Source organism: Rhipicephalus sanguineus, chromosome 8 (assembly GCF_013339695.2).
Source record: "Rhipicephalus sanguineus isolate Rsan-2018 chromosome 8, BIME_Rsan_1.4, whole genome shotgun sequence".
NCBI classification, from domain to species: Eukaryota; Metazoa; Arthropoda; class Arachnida; order Ixodida; family Ixodidae; genus Rhipicephalus; species Rhipicephalus sanguineus.
Window position 1 is genome coordinate 16,256,647 of NC_051183.1, and position 22,865 is coordinate 16,279,511.

The window sequence follows — 22,865 nt, forward strand, 5'->3', positions numbered from 1 at the left end:
TACCATCGACAACAAGCTACTATGGCGAGGTGCGGTTGATGGTATAATGACTGCATCAGTGCAAAGGATCAACGCTCTTTGTCGCATGGCAGGGCTACGTTGGGGCAACAATCCTATGTCCATGCTTACATTGAATGCTGCGCTCATAAAAAGACGCAATCTTTATCAGCTACCGCTAATATCACCATCACCGAGCCAGCTCGAACGCTTAGAGGCAGTGCACGGACAGGGCCTTCGCTTGGCGATGGGAGTTCCTCAGGCGGCTTCAAACAAGAAGGCCGCCAATGAAGTATAAAGGAAAGTTCAGCTAGTCGGAATGCTTGCATCACTCATGTCACCCATGAAGCCGAGTCTCCTCCGCTCCACCTTTTGGCGTCTCAGGCATTGTTTCAAGACTGGGAGAGTCCTTCGCAGGCACGGCGCTATTACGGCGGCTAAGCCTCGTAGTTACAGATTTCCCTGCTTGCTTCCAATACCCCCAGAAATATTGGCAATTGTGTATGGATAGCCAGGGGGACTACTTTGATAGGAGCTAGAATCATTGTTTGGCAAGCGCAATTCGTTATTTTTTTACTACCTTTGTCCAGCAGACTATCTGACAAAAGTTGCATATATCATTTCTACAGAGCTGCCACAATAAGAGATTTGAGAACGTAGCTTCACATTCTCTATCCTTCATTAAATTATCATCAATCCAATTTTCAGTGCACTTTTTTTACTGCTACAATGTAAGTACACATCCATCTCAATTTGACACAGAAGGAGGTCTTCATCAAAACAATTGACTGAGAAACAAATAAGACTTTCGCCGTGGAATCGTCTTAGGCAAATGCAGAAGGGACAGCGTGGCTTTTATTGTGACAGCACAGAGGGTAGCCCTTAGATTTGTTGAGGAAAAAATATGGCTGCCCGAGTAGGATTTTTTTCAGCACTTACCTACATTACCTTACGAGAGGTGCCGGCTTCCGAGATCAATAAACTCTAAACACAGATATTCGACTAACCTTACACTCTATTATAGGTCAATTTAAGATTTCTCGACATGGTCAAACCGAAGGTCAGTTTTATCCTCGTCGGAATAACAAGGAGCGAAGTGAGTAACTCGCAACAATAATAATATGTACCAGACTTGGCTGTAATGGAATTGAGAAATGAAATTGCAGTAATTAAATTATTTCTTGCTGTAATAAGTAGTGGGACGAATTACTTTCGAGGCCTGGTAATTTAGAAGTGTAATGAATTACTTGAAGAAAGCAATTTCAAGAAAATCGCTCGTTACTTTCTGAGTTACCTTTGACGAAAATATAGCACGCCCGCCTCACTTATGGCATGTAAAATTGACCAAAAAATTGGAAAAATATAGGAAACACAAGCGAATTAGAGTGCCAGAACCTCAAGCGTTAAAAAGAGGCAGCTACTTCTACGACGCAACGAATATTTCTGAGATTTCAATGCCCATGTGATTTTAATAAAGTGTACGTATCTCAGTTAGAGCATGTATGACCTATCTCTGTCAAGGTAATTTCAAAGTAATTTCACTACTCTTCTCAAGTAACAGTAATATAATGTCACTGCTCTCGGTCAACTGTAACTTGTGACGCAATTCAATTACCTTCTTGAAAATTCTAGAAAAGTAATTGGTAACGTAATTTAACGACTTTGAGGAGTAATTTTCCACGATCTATAACGTAAGCACTTTCCATTGGGATTTTATTCCACTCTCATGGCGTCAAACGTACGTAAGAGCCGGCGTGGGTGCATGTGGAAATCCGCAACGGTTTCGCAGCCACTTAATCATGTGTTATCGTTGTTTACGGGAGTTACCTTTCCTGCCTTTTAAAAACAAATCGCATATCGTCTGCTCTGACACGTTTTCCGTAAACTCTTTAAGACCAGTTGCGCTACTTGGGGCGTCTCTTTGTTACGCTACAATTATTGTGGCGAAAGTCTTAAATGCCTCACGAAACGCAAAAGGTGTATTTTCTAGAATGAAGAGCGGAAAATTACCGGTCAATAGCCAGCACGACGAAAAGGCCACACGTGCTGACAGGAATGACGCTCAACTTGGAGCTGAGTTTTATTAAGCACGAATAATCACTTGGACGTCAACAGCGCATGTGCAAGAACTAGTACTCCTCTTACGAAAACGTGGAAACTAAAATGCAAGACACAAAAAACCAAAATAGGAGTTGATCTTGACGCGACGTTATATCGAGAAGCGGAATTAGCGGAATGCTACGTAGACATCTGCAGATGCTCTGCATTAAAGGGCCCTAAACAACCTCTGAAAGTGCAAAGAATTAGCGCGTTATGCTCCCCTGGCGTTGCCAGTCTTTTCGGCACAATTCGTGGCGCCAGAAGTCTGTTCACGTGACGTCATGAGGAAATAAGCTCTCGATTGGTCCATATAGGCATATCAGTCGTGTTTTGTCGTCTACCATGCTTTGCCATGCATTCTCACGCCTTTTCTGCCCTGTTTCGCATGACAATCGGGCGTGATCAACTGATTTCATTTCGTTTTGTGAGTCTTCGAATGCGCAAGCGCGGATGACAGGTGTAGCCCGAAAGCGCGAAATCCTGATAGGCTCAACGCTTAGCGCTGGCACTGTCCACGTGTTTTATGGAGAAATAAGTGGCGAGGAGGAGATAGCACCCGTACGAAGGGTCGCCAATCCGAGAAAGAAACCACTATGTCATCTTTGAACCCGGAGTGGTTTGACGACCCTTTAACAATGATATAAACCTAGTTTACGGTTAGAGTAAGGTGGGAACAAACATACAGACGCCTCGTATAACACTGATGCTGTCATTCTTGAACAACAGGATGACCCCTTCGCGAAGCACATCAAAGGAGGATACTTGGAAGCGGGACCAACGTTGGAGGGGCTCGGCAAATATAAGGCCGAGGGACGAGTGCCCGGGAACCCTGACGTCCTGTTCATGGTGACCGGGTAAGCGTACTTCATTCCACATATTGAAATCATGGCATTATCTAGCTACTTGTAAGGGTAATGAGGGCCCAAGTTGGGCGTTGTTTCGTCTTTGCCTCCCTTCCATAGTGGGTATGGGACAATAAAGCATGTACCACAATACAAGGCGGGCTGAATGCGACAATACTCTTCGATGGTACGTATTGTCAGGGGCGTAGCCAAGGGGGGGGGGGGGGGTTGGGGGGGTTCAAACCCCCCCTGAAATTTTTGCCCCCCCCCCCGAAAAAAGTTTCTGGCTACGCCCCTGGTAATTGTCTGAATGTTTTAAAATAGACGATTGAAAATGTCAGTGTAGTCTGAATGGCATAAGTCCTAGCGGTGGTACAAACAACCACGTAGAGCAATGTTATGTCTTCGTGACGATTAGCATCTCATTACCTACAATATTGCTTTGCCTCGGGTTGCGTCAATATATATGCTACTCTCTTTCAGGCTCGACATGGTCAGGATGCAAGACGGAGAGATGCACAAAGGCGTTGCTGGTACGTGGAGCGCCGTTTAACTCAATTCGTTTGTCGGTTTCGTGTGGCAGCTCAAGAATACGCACTCGGTGACATCGGGTTATGAGTCCACAGTGCGGTGGGCTTTTGTTGCATAAACGCCTATACTTATCCGGGGAAGGCACGGTAGGGAGAGTGACTGCACTATTGTTATTAGAACGAAGTCAGCAAAGAGTATACCCATGTGGAGATATAATTCATGTGGGACTATATGTATGGCGATTACCGTGCTGGCAGTAGATCCAAGGATGTCTTTTTTTTTTCTATGTTATCTCATTATTGAACCTAGGTCTTCGGGAATTCCCCTCATCTCATGTACCGTAATCGCTATCAGGATTGCAGAACTGTGATGTCCCAATACGGTTACGAATTCATCTGCTTCCAGAAAAGGAAATATCAGCACTAATTACAGGTGCTGCCATGGAAATTCTACGTGATACTTTTTGTGTGGGTGTTCCTTTTGTTTCCTATTCTACACGATAGATGTATAAAACATACTTGTTTTGAATAATTCTAAGGGATACTTTATTCTTCAGGGCTTGCATTCATTGGCACAGTCTGCAAAAAGAACAACATTGGCGAGAGTGAAGACACCGCCACCACCTACTCGGGAATTCACGCGATGGCCCACGAGCTCTGTCACGTGTACGTACACTTGGCTCGAACACAATCTTAAGCTAACTGCAGATTAGTTCTGCGGAATCCTGTGAGGTGGCTGCGGGACTATGAGAGTGATAATTGACAACCATCCGTAGAGCGATCGCCCTGGAAAGGCGTTGGTCCTGCGTTAGATCCCCTGACCTGAACGAAGCTTTCTTCAGCTGGAAGCGTTGCTTTATGAGAAATCCATATAGATTCTAAGCCGCGCTACACACGGTTGGTTTTCAATTATCGCCTCCACAAACTTAAGCACTAGACTCCTCAGAGCAGCAGTCGGTGTAATGTGCGAAGCATCTAATGTAATGAAGGAGAAGCACAGATGTACGCCTGCACCCCTTTATTGCATTGTTATAAGAGCGTGTAGCCAACCCAAGCCAACAATTGGCAAACACTAATGACAGTTAGCAAGCGTTAGCGAACAGATATTCAGCACGTGCCCGCACTAGCACACATTAGCCAGCGCTGGTCAACAGTTAGCCAACAGTAGCTGAGAGCTAACTCAGTACTAACCAGCGCGCATCTCGCGAATAAATGCGATACATTTCATTGCATGTGTAAGCAATGCACGTTGCGATATAAATGAAAAACGACAGCAATATGATCTCATTTTGCCATTGATGTCATTATGTGCATGACATACATTTCATACCATTTATATCATCGCAAGCCATGACATTCTGGCACGTACCAAGTTGAGGAAACGGCCTGGATGGCTCTGCGACGTGCGTTTATGCCATTCATGCCATGATATAGATGACGCAAGTACCATATGACATTCATATCGTCACGTGGTCCTGAGGTTGAAGGAGGCCGTAGTCGGTGGCTTCGAGACGAAACTCTCTATTCGGGCGAACTTGTGCCCGGGAAATATCACGGTACAAGTAATAAACGCTTACACTGATAGCGGAGAACAGAGCGTCCGTCGGTTAATCTGATCTGCGCAGGCGCGTCGGAATTTATACATATGGCATCGAACGTTCTTGCGCTATCGCTGGTGCTCGCGAAAGCTCGACTATTCGCGTCCTGCCCGTAATCTTAACGGAATGATCTCAAACGATCGGGAAGCTTCCCGAACTTTGCCACGTGGTTTGACGCGTTGCTAACAGCTTTTGTGGGTGAAACCCGAATGCAATAATAATATCTGCGGTTTAACGTCGCAAAACCACGATATGATTATGAGAGACGCCGTAGTGCAGGGCTCCGGAAATTTTGACCACCTGGGGTTCTAAATTTAAGTACACGGGCCTCAAACATTATCGCCTCCATCGAAAACGCAGACAGACAGACAGACAGACAGACAGACAGACAGACAGACAGACAGACAGACAGACAGACAGACAGACAGACAGACAGACAGACAGATAGATAGATAGATAGATAGATAGATAGATAGATAGATAGATAGATAGATAGATAGATAGATAGATAGATAGATAGATAGATAGATAGATAGATAGATAGATAGATAGATAGATAGATAGATAGATAGATAGATAGATAGATAGATAGATAGATAGATAGATAGATAGCAGTAGCGTAGCCAGAATATTTTTTCGGGTGGAGTTCTACTATAGAAGCACAGTAGTACCTATTGTATGTTCGTGCGTGCGTTTGTATGTGTGACTACATATATACACACATAAAAGAAGAAAGTTTCTAAGGGTTTGAACCCCGCGCCCCCACTCCTGGCTAAGCCATTGATAGATGGGTAGATAGATAGATAGGTCCCGTAAAGATGACTGATTCGGTTCGGCAAGAGACGATTTGCGGCATCTCTCATAATCATATCGTGGTTTTAGGACGCAAAACCCCGACAATTGTTTTAACATAGAAGTTGATTAGCGTTAAAAAAATCTAATAAATTATTTATCACACAGGATGGGATCACCACACGATACGACACCCGAATGTCCTTGGGAAGAAGGATACCTGATGAGTTACGTGGACGGAGGACTAAAAAACTTCCGCCTCTCTCCTTGCAGCGAAAAGTTGATACGCGGCGTCTATAAGTAAGTTGCAGCGTTACATAATCGCTGTGAAACGCAATATATTCCATGTGGCAAATAACGAGGTACGAAAATCAATGCAGAATCTCCGCAATTGAGAAGTGCGAAACAGTGCGCAGCATCAGCGCCTCTTTTTCTATTACAAAATGAACTTACACTATTTGTTGAAACCCGGACCATTGCATGGTCCGGGTTTCAACAAATAGTGTAAGTGTAGTGTGGGCGTTTATTATAATTGTCTTCATCCGCACATTACCATCATCATATTGCGTTTGGTTATGCATCCTTATCTTCGTCGTGTATCATCGCCATCATCTTAGGTTCACAGTGCGTGTTCGCTGCCAGGTGTTCGGGCGAAATAAACGTCTGCCCAACCAAGACCTCTTGATATCACTTCCCCTAGGATGACGTCTCCAGTAAACGCGTTTTTACCAGCAGTGCTGTAATATTTTTTTTTTGTAAATTAGAGACGCTCTAACTGGTGCAGGTAGCATACACATCACATTTTCTCTTCACCGTTCTTCTCTCTCTTCTTCAACTATTCACTTTGCATATTCGAATGCTATTCTTCTTCCTTCTAGCTCGTCGCGCACAGGTGGTTTCCGCAGGAACAGCATAGCGGTCGCATGACCTTGTGAATCACTTCACCGGTGATGGACCAGGTCGGATTTACATGGCCGGTGATGATTCACAAATTCGCGTACATTGTGTTCATCCCTCACTCCCTTTGATACCTCGAATGGCGGTGTGGGTATTGCGTAAATAAATAAAAAAAACGCCAGGCCTGCGCGGAAAGCGCAGCATAGTCACAGCGAAAGCTGGAAGAGCGGCATTTCTAGAGCCCGTTATAAACTCTCCTGTGGCTACTAATACAGGTACATTAGCAACGTACCCACTACGCCACAAAGCGTAATTTTTGGGAAGTTGGGAAGCACCCAGCACGACATTATTCGTTGTTCTGCGGAGAAGCGAGGTACCATATGTAAGCGATTATGTGCAGTTTGTTGATGCGGCGGTTGATGACGATGAATAATTATGGTTGCGCCCTTTGTAATGGGTTGGAAGCTTTAAACGACCCACTAGTTACGTAATGCATATTGTGTGACGCCCGGTCGCTATTTAACTGTCCCACCACGCTTTATAACATACGTTAACCGGAGAAACGTAGAGCGAGAGAGACAGGGAGAATTGACTTTATTGAGACCCTGAGGAAATGGATCTTGGGAGCCTTATGGGCTTCCTTGGCAACCAACAGAAGTGCACTTGCGAGGAACCCACTACGCTATAAATCATTGTAATTTTTGAGAAGTAGGGCAGTAGGCACTGTGCCATTTTTCGTCATTCTACAGACAGCCGTGGCACCTGCTAAACGCATGTAAGGCGTTATGCGCGCTTTCTTGATGCTGTGCGTGATGACGATGAAGAATTATGGCAGAGCTCTTTGTAATGGGTTGGAAGCATTCAACAACCTACTCGTTGCGCAATTCGCATTGTGTGACGCCTGGTTACAGAATTCGCGTTGTGCTACGCTTGGTGCTTATTCTACTCTTTTACCACGCTATATTGCATATGCTAATGTGGTTCCTTCCCGACATGAAGCCTGTATAGGACCTATTTGCAAAGCAGTTTCAAGAACCGGCATGGCTCAGAGGTTGAATACTGGGCTCCCACGCAGAGGGCCCAGGTTCGAACCTCGTTCCATCCTGGAATTTTTTTCTTATTTAGTTTTTTTCTTATTTCGAGCGATACTGGTTACGGACACCGGCGGCGGCGGCGGCGGCGGCGGCGGCGGACAACTACGGCACCAAAAACGGCCGGTGAAATGATCTCATAACAGCTTTCGCTGTAATAATACACTAAGAGAACAATTCTGGATGTGCAAGTAATCGCATAGTTTGCAGCAAATTACGCATAGAAGCTGTTTAGAAAAGGAACCACGACGAAGGGCAATGCAGAAACAGTTAGATAGCGCTGTCTACACACCCTCTTCCCATCCCAGATTTGATAACACCCGGCCGCGATCTGAAACAAAAATCCTGTGTAAAACTTCGCAGGGCTGAATGTAGCAGTTCGCGTGATTCTCTTTATTGCAGGAAGCTTCCGCCAGAATGTGTAGACGTGTCGACAGAGACAAACTACATGAGTAAGCACAAGAAATATCCTGGTCAAACAGTGCGCGAGGTGCATATATGCAAAAAGCGGTTCAACAAGCCTGGCAAGAAATGGTTTACGAGAAGGGTGAGTAACATGGGATCACTCTCTCTAGCTTTTACTTTAAGAATGGAGCAGTTCTATGGCTGTGCCTGACGACAGATGAGTGTCCGCGTCGCATGTCACGCTCCGGTTCCCAGATACACCCATAGATGGCGTAACTGCCTCGGTCGCGGACGAAGCGGTAGCCGTCCAGAGATACGGGGAAGGGCAGCTCGGGCGTGAATATATAGGGACTGACGTCACTGTAGCAGGGACATCTCTACTCTACAAATAAGGTAATCATAGGCACCCACACAAGATCGCATAACAGCACAGGTAATCAGAGAAAATCGCAGGGGAAGCACAGAGGAACCGCAGTCCGCTGTTTCTGCCGATTTCACGCTGGGTGGAATTGGGGTAAGTTTTTTTTTTTTCCTGGAGAAGTTCTCTCAGACGACCCCAACCAACGCCTCCTCCAGAAATAGTCCTGCGGCGTCGCGGGCTATTGGCCTCGAGGCCCACCACTGGAAACGCCGGCGCCACCGTCGGCGTGACGTGCTTGGCAGGATCACGTGGTCTCAGCGGCCGCGTCGGCTGCTTGTGGCGCACTGCCGCGTGCTTTGAAAACGAGTTTCAAGTCCCACATGCGCTGCGGTCTGTTCAAATTCGGAAGTTTTCTCTCATTTTCTACTCAATTGAAACCATTGTAATAGAGTGGCTGCCTCCGAAGGCGACGAACATGGGGCACTACCGCTCGGTGCCGCAGTGCCGCGCTTACGCAAAGGAGCCCAGTGTCAGCCTTGACTGGTAACCGCGGGACAAGAAACAATGTGAAGCATGGGTTGTAAAGCTAAGAACCGGCAAGTAGCCATCCGCTACGAATCTTGTATGCAACAAGCACTTCCGCGACGAAGACTTTTGTTACTGCGTCGGGCCTGCGATGTTCGGTGAGTAGCAGACAGCGCGCACTGAGACGATGGCTCGCGCGCGCTTCCCACCGGCAAATGATGCTTATCTGCACAGAATGGCAAAAGCGCTACCTTTTACCACGTGCGATGCCATCTCAGAACCCTCCAATGCGACCTCTTGATCGTCGGCCCCCTGCTCAGCGTCCACAAAATCGTCTGCAGATGCGCAAGTCATTGTTTAGAGACGTTTAATTAAAAAACGCACAGGGTCCCTTATGCATTCGTTAAAGATGACTAGCAGGCGAAAGCCATCTTCTTCTTGTCACTCGATGTACTGATTCCCCCCCCCCTCCTCCAAAAGCGTTCTGCACCTAACGCGGTTTTGCACGGCGTCCGTGACCGATCACGGAGGCAATGCAAAGCGACCATGACGTGTGAATACGCCATCATGTGGCGTCATAATGACGCTACACATTTTGGCGATCTGTGACGTCATGATGACGTCATATGGTGACACCATCACGTGACGATTATTTTTTGCATCACTCGTGTTGACGCCGCCGACGCGGCACGCCGACAGGCAACCTTCCCATTTGATGAGGCATGCATTGCTTCATAAGCTACATAAATTTTGCATTGCCTCCGTGATCGGCCCATCGGCCAACCCCATGTATTTTCTTGGAGACATTTATTTACGTGGGAAACATGCCACCCTGTTGGCGTTAGACACGACACTGCTGCCAAAATTGCTGGGGTACACGCCAAATAATTGCTATCCTGTTTTGCGGCTGCTGGTTGCTGCCATACCTTCTATTTTATTCACCACTATTTCAAGTTCATGTGGGTCCTAGTTCACAGCCGACGTTTGCAGAACAAGTCCGGCAAACGTTACTGTATTTTCTTTCTTTTCGCATGCTACTACATGTTCGGTCTCGTAGACTGGTTCTCCTTCCACCAGTAATCTCGAAGTGGTGAAGCTTTGGTCTATGAATTTGTTGATGACAGAGAGCGGCAAGTTCACTGGAATGCAAACGGAACGATAATTAAGGAGCATTAAAAAAAGGCGTCGCATTTGCTCACGTTTTGTGTGAGCACCAAACGAAACGAATGCGCTGATAAAGAAACAGAAGCAGCGGCATTTGCCAGCTGAGAAGACCGATCAATACGCAGTGCGAGACAAATTGTCAAATGACATTGAAACGTACCCGAATTTAGACCGAAAAAGAAAAAAAAAAAACACTGAATCGTCGGGACGGCAGATCACGAAGTTGCCATGCGCACCAAAGCCGCAGTTGTAAGGAAATTGTTTTTGAACTGCTCTGATAGCGTCCGCGCAACAGTAATTGTTTGTTTACTCACAAATTCTCATATTTTGCGGCCTAAAGTTCACAGCGCGGTGCAAAACGCGCTCGTGGCAAAAGCGAAACCATCAGTACGAACATACATGCAGACGCTCATACGCGCAGAGGCACCGTCAGTCGTCGCGAACCCGTGCGATCGCTGGCTTGAGTCTTCTTTCTGTTATGCTCCGTTTGGTTATACAGGCAGTCTACTCTAACGAGATATTTCACATAGTTTGCACTCAGCGAGTGACTACCTTTCACGCAAGAAGCCGGTTCAGGGGTCTCCAACGCGGTGACAGCGTGAAGCGGGTGCTCGGTTTTCTGCAGAGACAGCGACTGTAGACTGTCTTGTGCTTTCAGTTCTTCGAAGATGATCATTTTGACAGTAAAGAACACAGTTCCTTTCGAAAGTACTTACAGAAATGCCCTGTAGGGCTTCCGCGAGGTGTTTTTCTAGAGCGCCGACAGCAAAACCTATGGGGAGCGCGCCGGCGGTATCCTGCCTAGCACGCAATCGAGGCGCGTCCGATAGAGGGCGAGCCGCCCTGCCTTCAGTTGTCGTCGCTTGCCGAGGAATGGCGCCACGTCTCCCCTCTTGTTTTCAATGAGGCTGGGAGGGGGGGGGGGGTGGTGACGTCAGGGGTGGTAATATGCTCATGCGCAAATGTGTGTTGCAAGCGGCCGCCGCAAGGATCGCTAGCTAAGGCTTCCATTGGAAACGAGGAAAGAGGGAAAAGGAAGGGCAGGAGGATACTGGCTCACACGGCAGGCAACTTTCTAGAGGAGCCGTTGCCCCAACATGCTGAGACCTAAGCCTCCTGTTGTGACTTCCTTTTCTTCGTCATTCGTCTACAGATGACCAAACATCATCATTATGGATGCTCCTCACGAGCTGACGCGTGCTCACGTAGCAGCGCTGGCTCGCCCTCTTTTTCTTTATTGCGATAGCAATTATATGGACAGTCTCGGCTGGATTTTGCCGTCGCCGTCGCCGCCGTCATGCACCGTATATGTATAATGTATATATACATAAAGGCCCCAAAGAAAAGTAACTCAGAAAAATGCTTCCGAAGCGCGGAATCGAACCAGGGACCTCTTGCCCCGCAGCGAGCGGCGCTATCCACTACGCCACGAAACGCAGATCCTCCACGCAGCTAACGGCGAGCGTTATATACACACCATTTAGCGCTGGACGGACGCAGAGACAGAAGGCGATAATAAGCGTTTCTTCATTACCAGCGAGGTGGCGCTAGGAGCCCGACGGGCGCATTTAAAAGTCGTCGGAGAGCTCGCTCGCTTCTTCTTATATTTGCGCATGGGAGAAGCTTGCCCTTCCGCTGTCTGCTCGCGCGGTTTTCTCGTGGCGCGGGGTAGAGGAATGTTTCACGCTTTCACCGTGATGTCCGCGCTCATGTTACGGCGCGTACGAATGTCACTCGAGCTCAGGGACGCCGCTAAACGAACAAACAGAAGATGAGCGCGAACTATCAAGTGTCACAGCTCGACACTTGAAGCACGCTAGTTTCCTTCGCTGCTTCGGCCGCCTTTGCAACAGAAGCGCTGTTCAAACTGAGAGTATCCATTGGCGAGCCTCACTTCGTATAGCATTAGTTCCTTGCTATCGCATTCATTGCTTCGCCCTTGCGGCGAAACTGTGACTTTTCTAGTTCCATTAAAGCGGTTCATCTTGCAAGACGTGTTTTTGGCTCGATGTTAACCGCGCCGCAGTTGGAAGGCTTAGAGGTCCAACACATGGTGCCGAAAACCCGGGACCTTTAGACACCGCTGCCATCATCGACGCACGGAGCCGCGACAGCTAAGAAGACGCGGCGCCTGCGACCTCGGCGAGATTCCCCGACTGCGTGCGACAGAATGGAACGACAGCTTAGACGACGCAACAGCCTGCGGTCTCAACTCGATGTCCTGTTGGCCGAGGCGGAAGGCAACTTGCGAGAGAATCGAGAGGTCACGAAAGCTACTGTAAGTATACTCCTCGATCGAATCAGCTCCTTTTACGGACAGATAGAGAAAGTTGATGAGGCGATTTTTGAAGAGACGCCAGACGACCTGTTAGACAGCGAGACGTTAGACGCTGGAAAATACCGTGACAAGGTTGTTACCCTGACAGCGAACCTACGCGTCCAACTGAATGAATGTCTGTCGCCTCCAACCCCACGCCCTACTAACGTTCACCCGTTACCTTCCGGCAAGAGCAAGCTTCCGCAGCTAGAACTCCTAAAATTTGACGGGAACCGCAGACAGTGGCCGCGATTTTGGACCCAGTTTACATCAGCAGTTCACGACAACAGCGAGCTGAGCACAGCTGACAAGTTCAACAACTTGAGCAGTCTGGTGACCGGAGCAGCCGCCTCAGCTGTATCGGGATTGCAAGCTACGGAAGAGTGCTATGCAGACGCCATTGAAATTTTAAAGAAACCAGGGGCGTAGCCAGAAATTTTTTTCGGGGGGGGGTTCAACCATACTTTATGTATGTTCGTGCGTGCGTTTGTATGTGTGCGTGCGTATATACGCAAGCAAAACTGAAAAATTTCGGGGGGGGTTTGAACCCCCCAACCCCCCCCCCCCCTGGCTACGCCCCTGAAAGAAACGTTTTGGAGATGAACAGATTATCGTTCAAGATCATCTACAAGGTTTGCTGGACCTCAAACCGGTGTCATCATCAGCAGACGTCCATCAGCTGAGGAAACTGTACGACAAAGTACAGGTTCATATTCGAAGCCTCAAGGCGCTTGGCACGAACTCGACAACTTATTGCACCATGCTGCGAGAAATCCTGTTAAGAGTTCTCCCGACTGACATGGTACTTCGGTTTCACGAGGCGCGCAAGGCATCATCATCAGCTGCAGCTTCTTCGAATACAGAAGATAACGAGCTTCAAATGCTTTTGGAATTCTTCGACCTTCATTTGACTTGCCGGGAAGCTGTGGCCGAACAAGAGATACACAGAAGTCGTCGCACACCAGAGAAAGGAGGATTAAAGCCCAGCCATCCGCGAGACGTTTCCACGACAGCTGCTCTACAAAGCTCAGCTAGTAGTCCGCAGAAGTGCCTGTTTTGCCGTTCCGAAAAGCATTCTGCTGAAGTTTGTGATAAAAAGGAGATCAGCCTCTCGCTCAAAAAGGAGATGCTTACCAAAGCCGGAAGATGCTTCCGTTGTCTAAAGCAGGGCCATTTGGCGAAAGATTGCAGAAGCCGGCTGAAATGTGGAAAGTGTGCGAGAAGGCACGCAACATCCGTTTGCGCAACGGAAGAGATCAGAAGCGACAAGGAGAAGGTGCTATCTGCATCGGTAAATCTAATCTCCAAGCAGCCAAGCTCAGTCGTAATGCTGCAGTCTCTGACGGCCACCATATCAGGAACCAAAACATCTGGTCGCTACCGAGTCCTTTTCGATGGCGGAAGTCAGCGGAGCTTCATTACGGCGAAAGCTTCCCAAAGACTTGGCTGCGATGTAATAGAAGAGGAGACGTTGACCGTAGGCGTGTTCGGTGGTGAAAACGCGCGGAAAACCATGCAGAGGGTGCGAGTATCGATTGTCCCTGCGAAAGAGGAAATTCCGATTTCAATCGATGCGCTGGTGGTGGACACAATATGCAGTGAATGCATTCCGGTACCAGAAGAAAACGTTTTGAGAGAAATGAACAAGATGCAATTGGATACGCAAGCTCTCTCTCTGCAAGGAGTTGAAGACAAACAGGTTGCGGTCCTAATTGGTTCAGACTATTATTGGGATTTAGTAACTGGTACCGTGAAGCCTGTGCACGAAAAGCTGAAAGCTGTCGAGACAAGACTGGGCTGGACTGTTCAAGGCCCGTTGTCTGCTACAACCAACGTAATACAGAGCGCCAGTGTCGTAGTCCTTCGAGCCACGGTGACAGAGCAAGACATCTCGAAACTTCTGACTCGGTTTTGGGATCTTGAAAGTATCGGGATCAAGGCCGAACACGAAGAAACGAAGGTCGCCGATTCAGTGCTGGAAAAATTCGAGAACAACATCAAGAAGAAAGACAATCGGTACGAAGTCGCGCTACCGTGGAAGGAAAGGGTCGACCTGGCAGAGAACTATGCATTTGCAACCAAACGTCTGCATAGTTTGATGAAAAAACTTGACAAGGACAGCGAGCTCTTGAAAAGATACGATGAGACTATTAGACTGTACCTCGATGAAGGATCTGCTGAAAGAGATCCGGAAACAGAAGAGCATCCACTTGGACCCCTGTATTATATGCCACATCGAGCTGTAATACGAGAGGACCGATCTACTACGAAGGTACGCATCGTATTCGACGCATCCTCTCACGAATCTGGTTCAAAGTCCTTGAATGATAACCTGGAAGCTGGCCCAAATCTAAATCCTGACGTAGTGACCCTACTGCTTCGTTTCCGACGCTACAAGGTAGCGATGAATGCCGATGTCGAGAAGGCGTTCCTACAGATTGGCCTGAGAGAACCAGACAGAGATGCGCTCCGCTTTTTGTGGTTCAAAACTTCCCCACAAGTGAACAGCCCAATGCCGGAAACAGAAGTTTGGAGAATGACTAGAGTGCCCTTCGGAGCTACTTCAAGTTCTTTCTTACTGACTGCTACTTTGAAACACCACTTCAGGTCCGTAGAAACCCTCTATCCTGACAGCTCGACGACTGCAAAGCTCCATATATATGGACGATCTTCTGATTGGAGCCGACACAGCTGAAGAAGCTATCCAGATGCACAAAGAAATAATTGAGATCTTCAGGCAAGCTTCCATGAACATTCGCAAATGGGCCAGCAACGATCCTCTAGTATCTGCCGCCTTCGAACAAGGAATCACTTCACAGGAAAAATCTCTTTGCTCACCTTCTGGACCTCTGAAAGTACTGGGACTTCATTGGAACAAGAAGACGGATACCTTTTCGTTCAAGCCCCAGGATATCCTCCAGTTCATACAGGAGCATCGGATTACAAAACGCTTTGTGCTTCAGGCTGTTGCAAGGATCTACGACCCTTTGGGGTTTCTTTCACCTTTCTTAGTACGGGCGAAAATCTTCTTACAAGATCTATGGAAGGAAAACCTCGACTGGGATGAGACATTGCCACCCAAATTCTCTGCTTTCTGGCTAAAATGGAGCAAGGAGGTAACCATGCTTAGTGACCTCAGTATTCCAAGGTTCCTAGCAGCCGGCGGAGAAGGCCCGTACCAAACGGCAGCACTCCACATCTTTTCTGATGCAAGCGAGTCGGCATACGGGGCTGCAGCCTACCATCGTACGGTCGACTACAGTGGCACCGTCCGGACTATGCTACTGATGGCAAAGACCAGAGTTGCGCCGTTAAAGACGGTCACTCTAGCGAGGGTGGAATTGATGGCAGCATTGCTTGCAGCCCGAATGTACGCCTACATCATGAAGAATTGCTACCTTGGTATTGGTGAAGCAACTTTTTGGTCCGATTCCCAGATTACACTTTGCTGGATTAACAAGGATCCCGTTACCTGGAAGGAGTTTGTGCGGAACCGGACGCAAGAAATCAGAACTTTGACTGAGTATACCAGATGGCGATTTTGTCCTGGAAAAGAAAACCCCGCCGATTTGCTCACTCGAGGCTTGTCTGCGCTCAAACTGAGTCAGTCGCAGTTGTGGTGGTTTGGACCTAGATGGCTTGCAATGTCTGGTACGTGCTGGTCCGTGTACGGAGGAAGGAATAACATCGAAAACGGAAAGCTCGAGGCAGCTGAGACAGAACTAAAGGTCAGCACCCATGCTATTAATATACGAGACCATTGCTGCCATCGCTGATTGAAATTGAACGATTCAGCAGCCTCACCAAACTTTTAAGAGTAACGGCATGGGTCTTCCGTTATGCCAAAAGGTTGAAGAAGGAAAATGATAGGTCTGGGGAGCTGTCTGCTGAGGAAATTCAGCAAGCGGAGTGCTATTTGCTTCGAGAGGAACAGAGATCTCACTTTGGTAAAGAAGCAGACTGTGTCGCGAGCAAGAAACCGCTCCCTTTACAAAGTCCACTTGGACATTTTAGACTGTTCATAGACGAAAACGGGCTTCTTCGGATACAAGGAAAAGCTCACAGGGCTGACGACTCGTACGGTTCTCGCCATCCCATCCTCCTACCAAAAGACTCACACCTCAGTACGCTGATAATCAATCATGCTCACGCAAAGGTCTTCCACGGGGGCGTTCGAGACACTCTGACTCAAGTTCGAGAACGATTTTGGATTCTTCAAGCACGACAGTCTGTGAAGAAAACGATAAGACGGTGTGTCATCTGCCAACGCCTACAGAGTAAACCTGTTGAGCAATCTTCACCTTGTATGCCTCAGGATCGTGCTACTCAAGCCCCTCCGTTCCTCGTGAGTGGAGTTGACTTTGCGGGGCCACTATACATCAAAGGGCATCCCCACGAGCGCCCCTACATCGCTCTTTTTACGTGCGCGGTGACAAGAGCTGTTCACTTAGAACTGGTTGAAGACTTGACCACAGTGAATTTTCTTTGCGCCCTGCGGAGATTCGTATCACGGCGGGGTCTCTGTCACACTATCTACAGCGACAACGCACGAACATTCGTCAAAGCGTCCAAGGACCTACAGAAGCTTTGGCGAACGATAAGACACCCCGACGTACTCGCCTTCTTTTCCTCCTCGAAGATCCAATGGAAATTCATTTGCCCGAGCGCTCCTTGGTGGGGCGGGTTCTACGAGAGACTCGTTCGTTCTGTAAAAACCTGCTTGAAGAAGATGCTTGGGCGACGGCTTGTCAGTCGGACGGAGTTAGTTACTCTACTAACAGAAGTGGAGGCCGTGGTGAATTCTCGACCTTTGACTTACGTGTTCAACGACGTGGATGAACCGTACCCCCTATCTGCAGCAGATTTTCTCGTTGGAAGGAGACTGACAACGCTACCACATTACGAACTGAAAGTCAACACCGAGTCTACCAACGATGCACTGAAGAAACTTTGGAGCAAGCGAGAAGATGATTTGCAAGCATTTTGGTCTCGTTGGTATAAAGAGTACCTTAATGAACTCAGGAACTTTACATCCAACCAAGCCAAAAGAAATGACTATTTGAAGAAAGGCAACGTAGTTCTACTCGGGGATAAACAGCTTCCAAGGCAACTGTGGAGTTTCGCCCGCATAGAGGAACTGATCAGCGGACGCGACAGCATTGTCAGGACCTGCTCTTTATGCTTGCCCGAAGGCTCTGTTGTGAAGCGGCCCGTACAGCTACTTTACCCGTTGGAAGCCAACTAACGTCATCTGTCGGCGCGGGAGACTGTTGTGACTTCCTTTTCTTCGTCATTCGTCTACAGATGACCAAACATCATCATTATGGATGCTCCTCACGAGCTGACGCGTGCTCACGTAGCAGCGCTGGCTCGCCCTCTTTTTCTCTCTTTTTTTTTTCTAGTTCCATTAAAGCGGTTCATCTTGCAAGACGTGCTTTTGGCTCGATGTTAACCGCGCCGCAGTTGGAAGGCTTAGAGGTCCAACACCTCCCGAAGAATTCTCGCCATGTTCAGAAGAATGTCTCGTGAATCGTCAGCGTATAAGAATGGACTGCGCCACATACGAACGACGCGCCACCTACCGGACATTGCGGTGAACCACGAGTTTGAGTAAAGCGCGAGACAGACGATACGATTTCCCATGCGATGCGATGGCCGACGCGGCGGTACGGCAGCCGGAATGGTGGCTGTCCGATGCTATGAAAGGTCACCATTCCGGTTTGCCCACCGCCGCGTCGGACGTCGCATCGCATGGAAAATCGTACCGTCTGTCTCGGCCTTTAGACATCACACCGCAGCTATACACCTTTTCACACAAAGCTACCTGGGCGCCGCCATAATCTCCTCTGGGCTGTGGTAAAGAGGCGTGCACCCCTCACCAAAAACGCGCTGCCGAGGCAGTTACGTCGGCTTTTGAACCCTCGGGCTACGTTGCAGAATGGGTGAAGGAAGGGAATTTTTGAGGGCTCGCTTCTTTGTTTCACACAACCTTAATGAAAACCAGCAGATAATGAATATATAGATAATAAATATATACTCTTTTCCTGGCTTCATTATCTTGTGCTTTTCATTAAGATTGCAGAAGGGGGTGTTTTAACAGCGAAGCGGTTCTTAGTTGAGGCTTTCATGTCTGGTGTTGTGGTAGCGGTGATCACGTGGCCTCGCAGTGTGGCGAGAGTGAGGCCCGGTAGGAAGGAGAGGGCTGCGTGTGTTCCGAGAGGCGAGGGCATGCTGCGAGAGGCGAGGACGAGGTCGAAAGGATGTCGAGGAGTGAACCTTCCAGAAACGCGCCAAGGTGGGGTGACGGTGAGACTCAGTGGAGTGTAAAATAGCGTGTCACTGTTCAGGAGTTTGCGCTTTCAAGATGGCGAACATTTTTCATTCTCTCGATGAAGAAGCCGCTCGACGTCGGCGTCAGCGAGAGCTGACGCGAGAACGGGCGTGTCGTCACCGAGCCAACCGCAATGTTCGCGCAATAGAGGCCGACAGTGAACGGAAGACTCGAAAAACACAGAAGTGCGATATAGCACGATGAAGAACGGGCCCAAGCTTCGCTGTTTCGACGGTGTTCACGAAGTGGTGCTCGCTGGATCTTCTTGTCTTTTGTCAAAAGTAATAATAACAACTGTTTGGGTTTAACGCCCCAAAGCCACGATATGATTATGAGGGAAACCGTAGTGCAGTGCTCTGAAAATTTCGACCACCTGGGGTTCTTTAACATGCACCTAAATCTAAGCATACGGGCCTGCAGCATTTTCGCCTCCATCGAAAATGCGGCCGCCGCGGCTAGGATTTGATCCCGTGACCTTCGGGTGAGCAGTCGAGCACCCAAACAATCAGACCTCCCTTGTGGTCTATCCTGGTCTCTCCCTTGTGGTCTATCCCACTCTCCATTGAAAAAGTCTATATACCTTTTCAACGAAGAGCGGGGGCACCCCCTTTCTTGACTGTGGCTCGGGAGTAAGAAGACTGACGCACGCTGACGGCGCTGCCTCGGTAGTGCAGTTTGGGGAGTCACGCACATTTACCACAGCCCAGAGGGCGTTATGGTGGCACCCAGGAAGCCTTCCTTGAAAAGGTGTACAGACCCTTTTTATCGGGAGAGTATAGGTGGGATCTGAACACCACAAGCGCGTCGCTTCATTTCTGGAATGTGCCAGGTGTTTTGGAGTGCGCGTGCTGGTGTTTGGATGTTTGACGTTGTCGAACAATTCGTGCGTGTTCTAAGTCGACATGCTTATTTTTAAATTCTTTTCAAGCGAAACTCGTTAGGAGTTACATATTTTGATGGCGGCGGCGGCATCGTACGTCAGGCCCGCAGACGCAAAGCTTTGCTCGCCCCCATTTACTCAACAGGGCCATGTTAAGATGCTGGAAACAGCTGTCCAGCTGTAGCGTTAACAGATATATTTATGTTAGGTGACGTTGAGTTTACTCGCGTCTATTGTGGACCGAATAAAGTTGTTTCACTCACTCACTCACTCTCTTTGTAGAACTTCCAGCTTAACAAGGAATGTAAAATGAACTGCTGCTACACAGAACAATATAGAACCACTTGCTGGAAAGTAAAACTTCTGGCAGGTATGTCGTGCGGCGAAGGAAAGGTTGGTATTTGGCTTCCCACATATTTTCATCGTAGATTGACTGTTTTAAAGCTCTATTTATCCCTACTTTAATCTGCTTTGTCTTCATATTTTGCGTTTTCTCTGACTACTTTTCTTGCGTTGGTCTATGTTATAATTACGTAACCAACCATTTCGCAAAGGGAATGGCAGAGTGAAGAGTCAACATTTGAACTGGTAAAAAGAGGTTTTATTGTGCCTTATGGGATCGCTCATTAAAGTCTTGTCATTCAAACAGCGTTTAATGTTTGTCACTCTGGATAAAAGAAACGAGGCACACGATCATCGTGAGCAGACATTCAGCGCGTCCCCTTAGGTGAAAAGTCATTTAATAAGAGCAGTGAAATAGTCATTGTTATTTTTTTAAAGATAGCTTCTCAGCGGCCCACAGTATAGAATAAACACAATAACTTGTTGACTACTACTGCCAATTGAAAACCAAGTGGATTTGTCACACTATGCGAAGTACCTGATACTTTCACTGAAAAGATGATATTTGACAACTTACAAGTTATCCTATGATCATTTTTTTCTGAAACAGTATAGAAGAAATCTTCATACAACGATTTGGCTAAACAGTTCAGAAGCGATAGCTTTTCCGAAAACACTTTTATCCGAACAGCGCAAGCAGAGGAAAAACAAGTCCTGTGTCCGGTAGCATTTCGCCTCCATGGAAATGCGAAGGCCGGGGACGGGATCAAACCCACGTCCTCCGGCTCTGCAGCCGAGCATCGTAACCACTGAGCCACCGTGGCTGCTTCCCGGAGGTTTCCAGTTAGGCATAGTGCACTATGCCTAACCTGTGCAAACTTAACGATTGCGATCTATGCGGTGCCGGCGAAGAAGAGCGCGTAGCCATAGCAAGGTTTCAAGTTGCTTTATATAGTTTAACTTAAACATTCAACATATGCAGTGGATCTGCATGTTCATTTATAATTTGAGTCAAATTATTGTCAAGCACCGATAAGAAAATTCTGAAGTCAGCCTGTGTCGTGCCACCACTGATATTAAGCAATCTTTGAGGCTGTATGCGCTCTAGATATGAATCCACGTAATGGACCCTGCCGATAAGACAGGGATTCAAGAGGGCACATCATTTTGAACAATTAACTGAAGTGTTTTCAATGTAGCAAAGAACATCGTTCTTAGCAGATGTAGCCAAAGTAACAACGTAGTTTAGTATTATAGTTTCATATGCACTCCGGTTAACTTTGTTAGAATTGCTTCCTGATGTGACCGGGACATTTTGTAATTACGAGTGAGAAGTCGGAACACACTGTATATCTTACTTCACTTCAATGTTCACTCTCAAGATTTAGAAAAACATTCAAAAGTGTGGTGGATGGTCAAATAACGTCACGTCTTTACTTTGCAGACATGCAAGAGAGGGGTTTGTGGAGCGCACAAATATCCGTAATTAACAAAAATTTGCTCTTAATTTCCCTGGGACTCTTCGAAGACCGCGTCACTGCGGTTTGTTTGCTAAGCAATAAATTCCTTTAACTGACGCATTCTTTTTATATGAGTGTGTATGGATGTAAATAACTTTATTTATACGTCCTGTACAGGGTGTTGCCACCTGCCTGGCTAATCCCACGTCGGGACTGGGAGGTCAAGCCTCCCAGCCCTGTCATGGGCGTACTGGACAGCCAGGACTGTATGAAATTTATCACTCGCGATACTTTAAGCTTGAAACATCCTGCTAGCTGCTATACATTTATTATTTGAGGTGTAAGGGTACAGTCAACATGAAAAGTTTTTCGGCACTGTAGATAAACTAATGCTGACGTAAACCCCAGTCCCATCCACTGGCTACGCCTATGATTGCCACTCATACTTCAAAACGGGCGTCTCTCATAATCATATGGTGGTTTTGGGACGTTAAACCCCAGATATTATCATACTTCAAAACGCTCCCTTGCATGCTTACCCGTTCTGTGGTATTTATTATATAAGTGCAAAGAAATTAAAGCCGGCCAAAAGACAACTTGTCGCCGGCAGGAACCGAACCTTCAACCTTCGGATAACGCGTCCGATGCTCTACCATGTGCAAGCCACAAATGTATGGCTGTTTTCGCACAAGGAAATAACGAGGGAAGGCTCAAGGGGAGCGCTCCCCTTGACCCGTTCCCTCATTATTTCCTTGTGCGGAAGAACAGCCCCACATTTGTGACTTGTACGTGAACCGACCAGCCCAGAAACATGTACGTCTAGATGCTCTACCAATTGATCTACAGCGGCGGTCGTCCTCCCGCCAACTTCATTGGGTATTTCTGTGCATGCAAACGTGGGAGTGTTAGTCAGCGCCACTCGTAGACAGGACGGCAGAAAAAAAAAGTGTTCCACACTCGCCGTCATAGCTCCGAACGGCGCTGTGGCTTACACTCCAATGTTTAAATGCAAAAATTAATAATAACTGTTGGGGTTTTACTTCCCAAGACCACGATATGATTATGAGCGACGCCGTATAGTGGCGGGCTCCGGAAATTTTGACCATCTGGTGTTCTTTAGCTTGCGGCTAAATCTAAGCAATCGGGCCTCTAGCATTTCGTCTTCATGGAAATGCAGCCGCCGCGGCCGGGATTCGGTCCCGCGACCTTCTGGTCAGCAGTCGAGCACCATAA

General features: G+C 47.7%; 1 protein-coding gene across 1 annotated transcript in view; it reads left to right on the plus strand.

Annotated features, from left to right (window-relative positions):
* LOC119401452 (venom metalloproteinase antarease-like TtrivMP_A) overlaps window positions 1-21,748 on the plus strand; it is a 37,091-nt gene extending 15,343 nt beyond the window's left edge. The window contains exons 7-14 of the mRNA XM_037668275.2: window positions 1,022-1,093; window positions 2,824-2,951; window positions 3,423-3,472; window positions 4,027-4,135; window positions 6,028-6,159; window positions 8,250-8,394; window positions 20,113-20,223; window positions 21,617-21,748. Of these exons, the coding sequence (XP_037524203.2) occupies window positions 1,022-1,093; window positions 2,824-2,951; window positions 3,423-3,472; window positions 4,027-4,135; window positions 6,028-6,159; window positions 8,250-8,394; window positions 20,113-20,223; window positions 21,617-21,658 (789 nt within the window). The 3' untranslated portion in view covers window positions 21,659-21,748. The remainder of the gene's footprint in view (window positions 1-1,021; window positions 1,094-2,823; window positions 2,952-3,422; window positions 3,473-4,026; window positions 4,136-6,027; window positions 6,160-8,249; window positions 8,395-20,112; window positions 20,224-21,616) is intronic.
* Window positions 21,749-22,865: the final 1,117 nt, after the last annotated feature.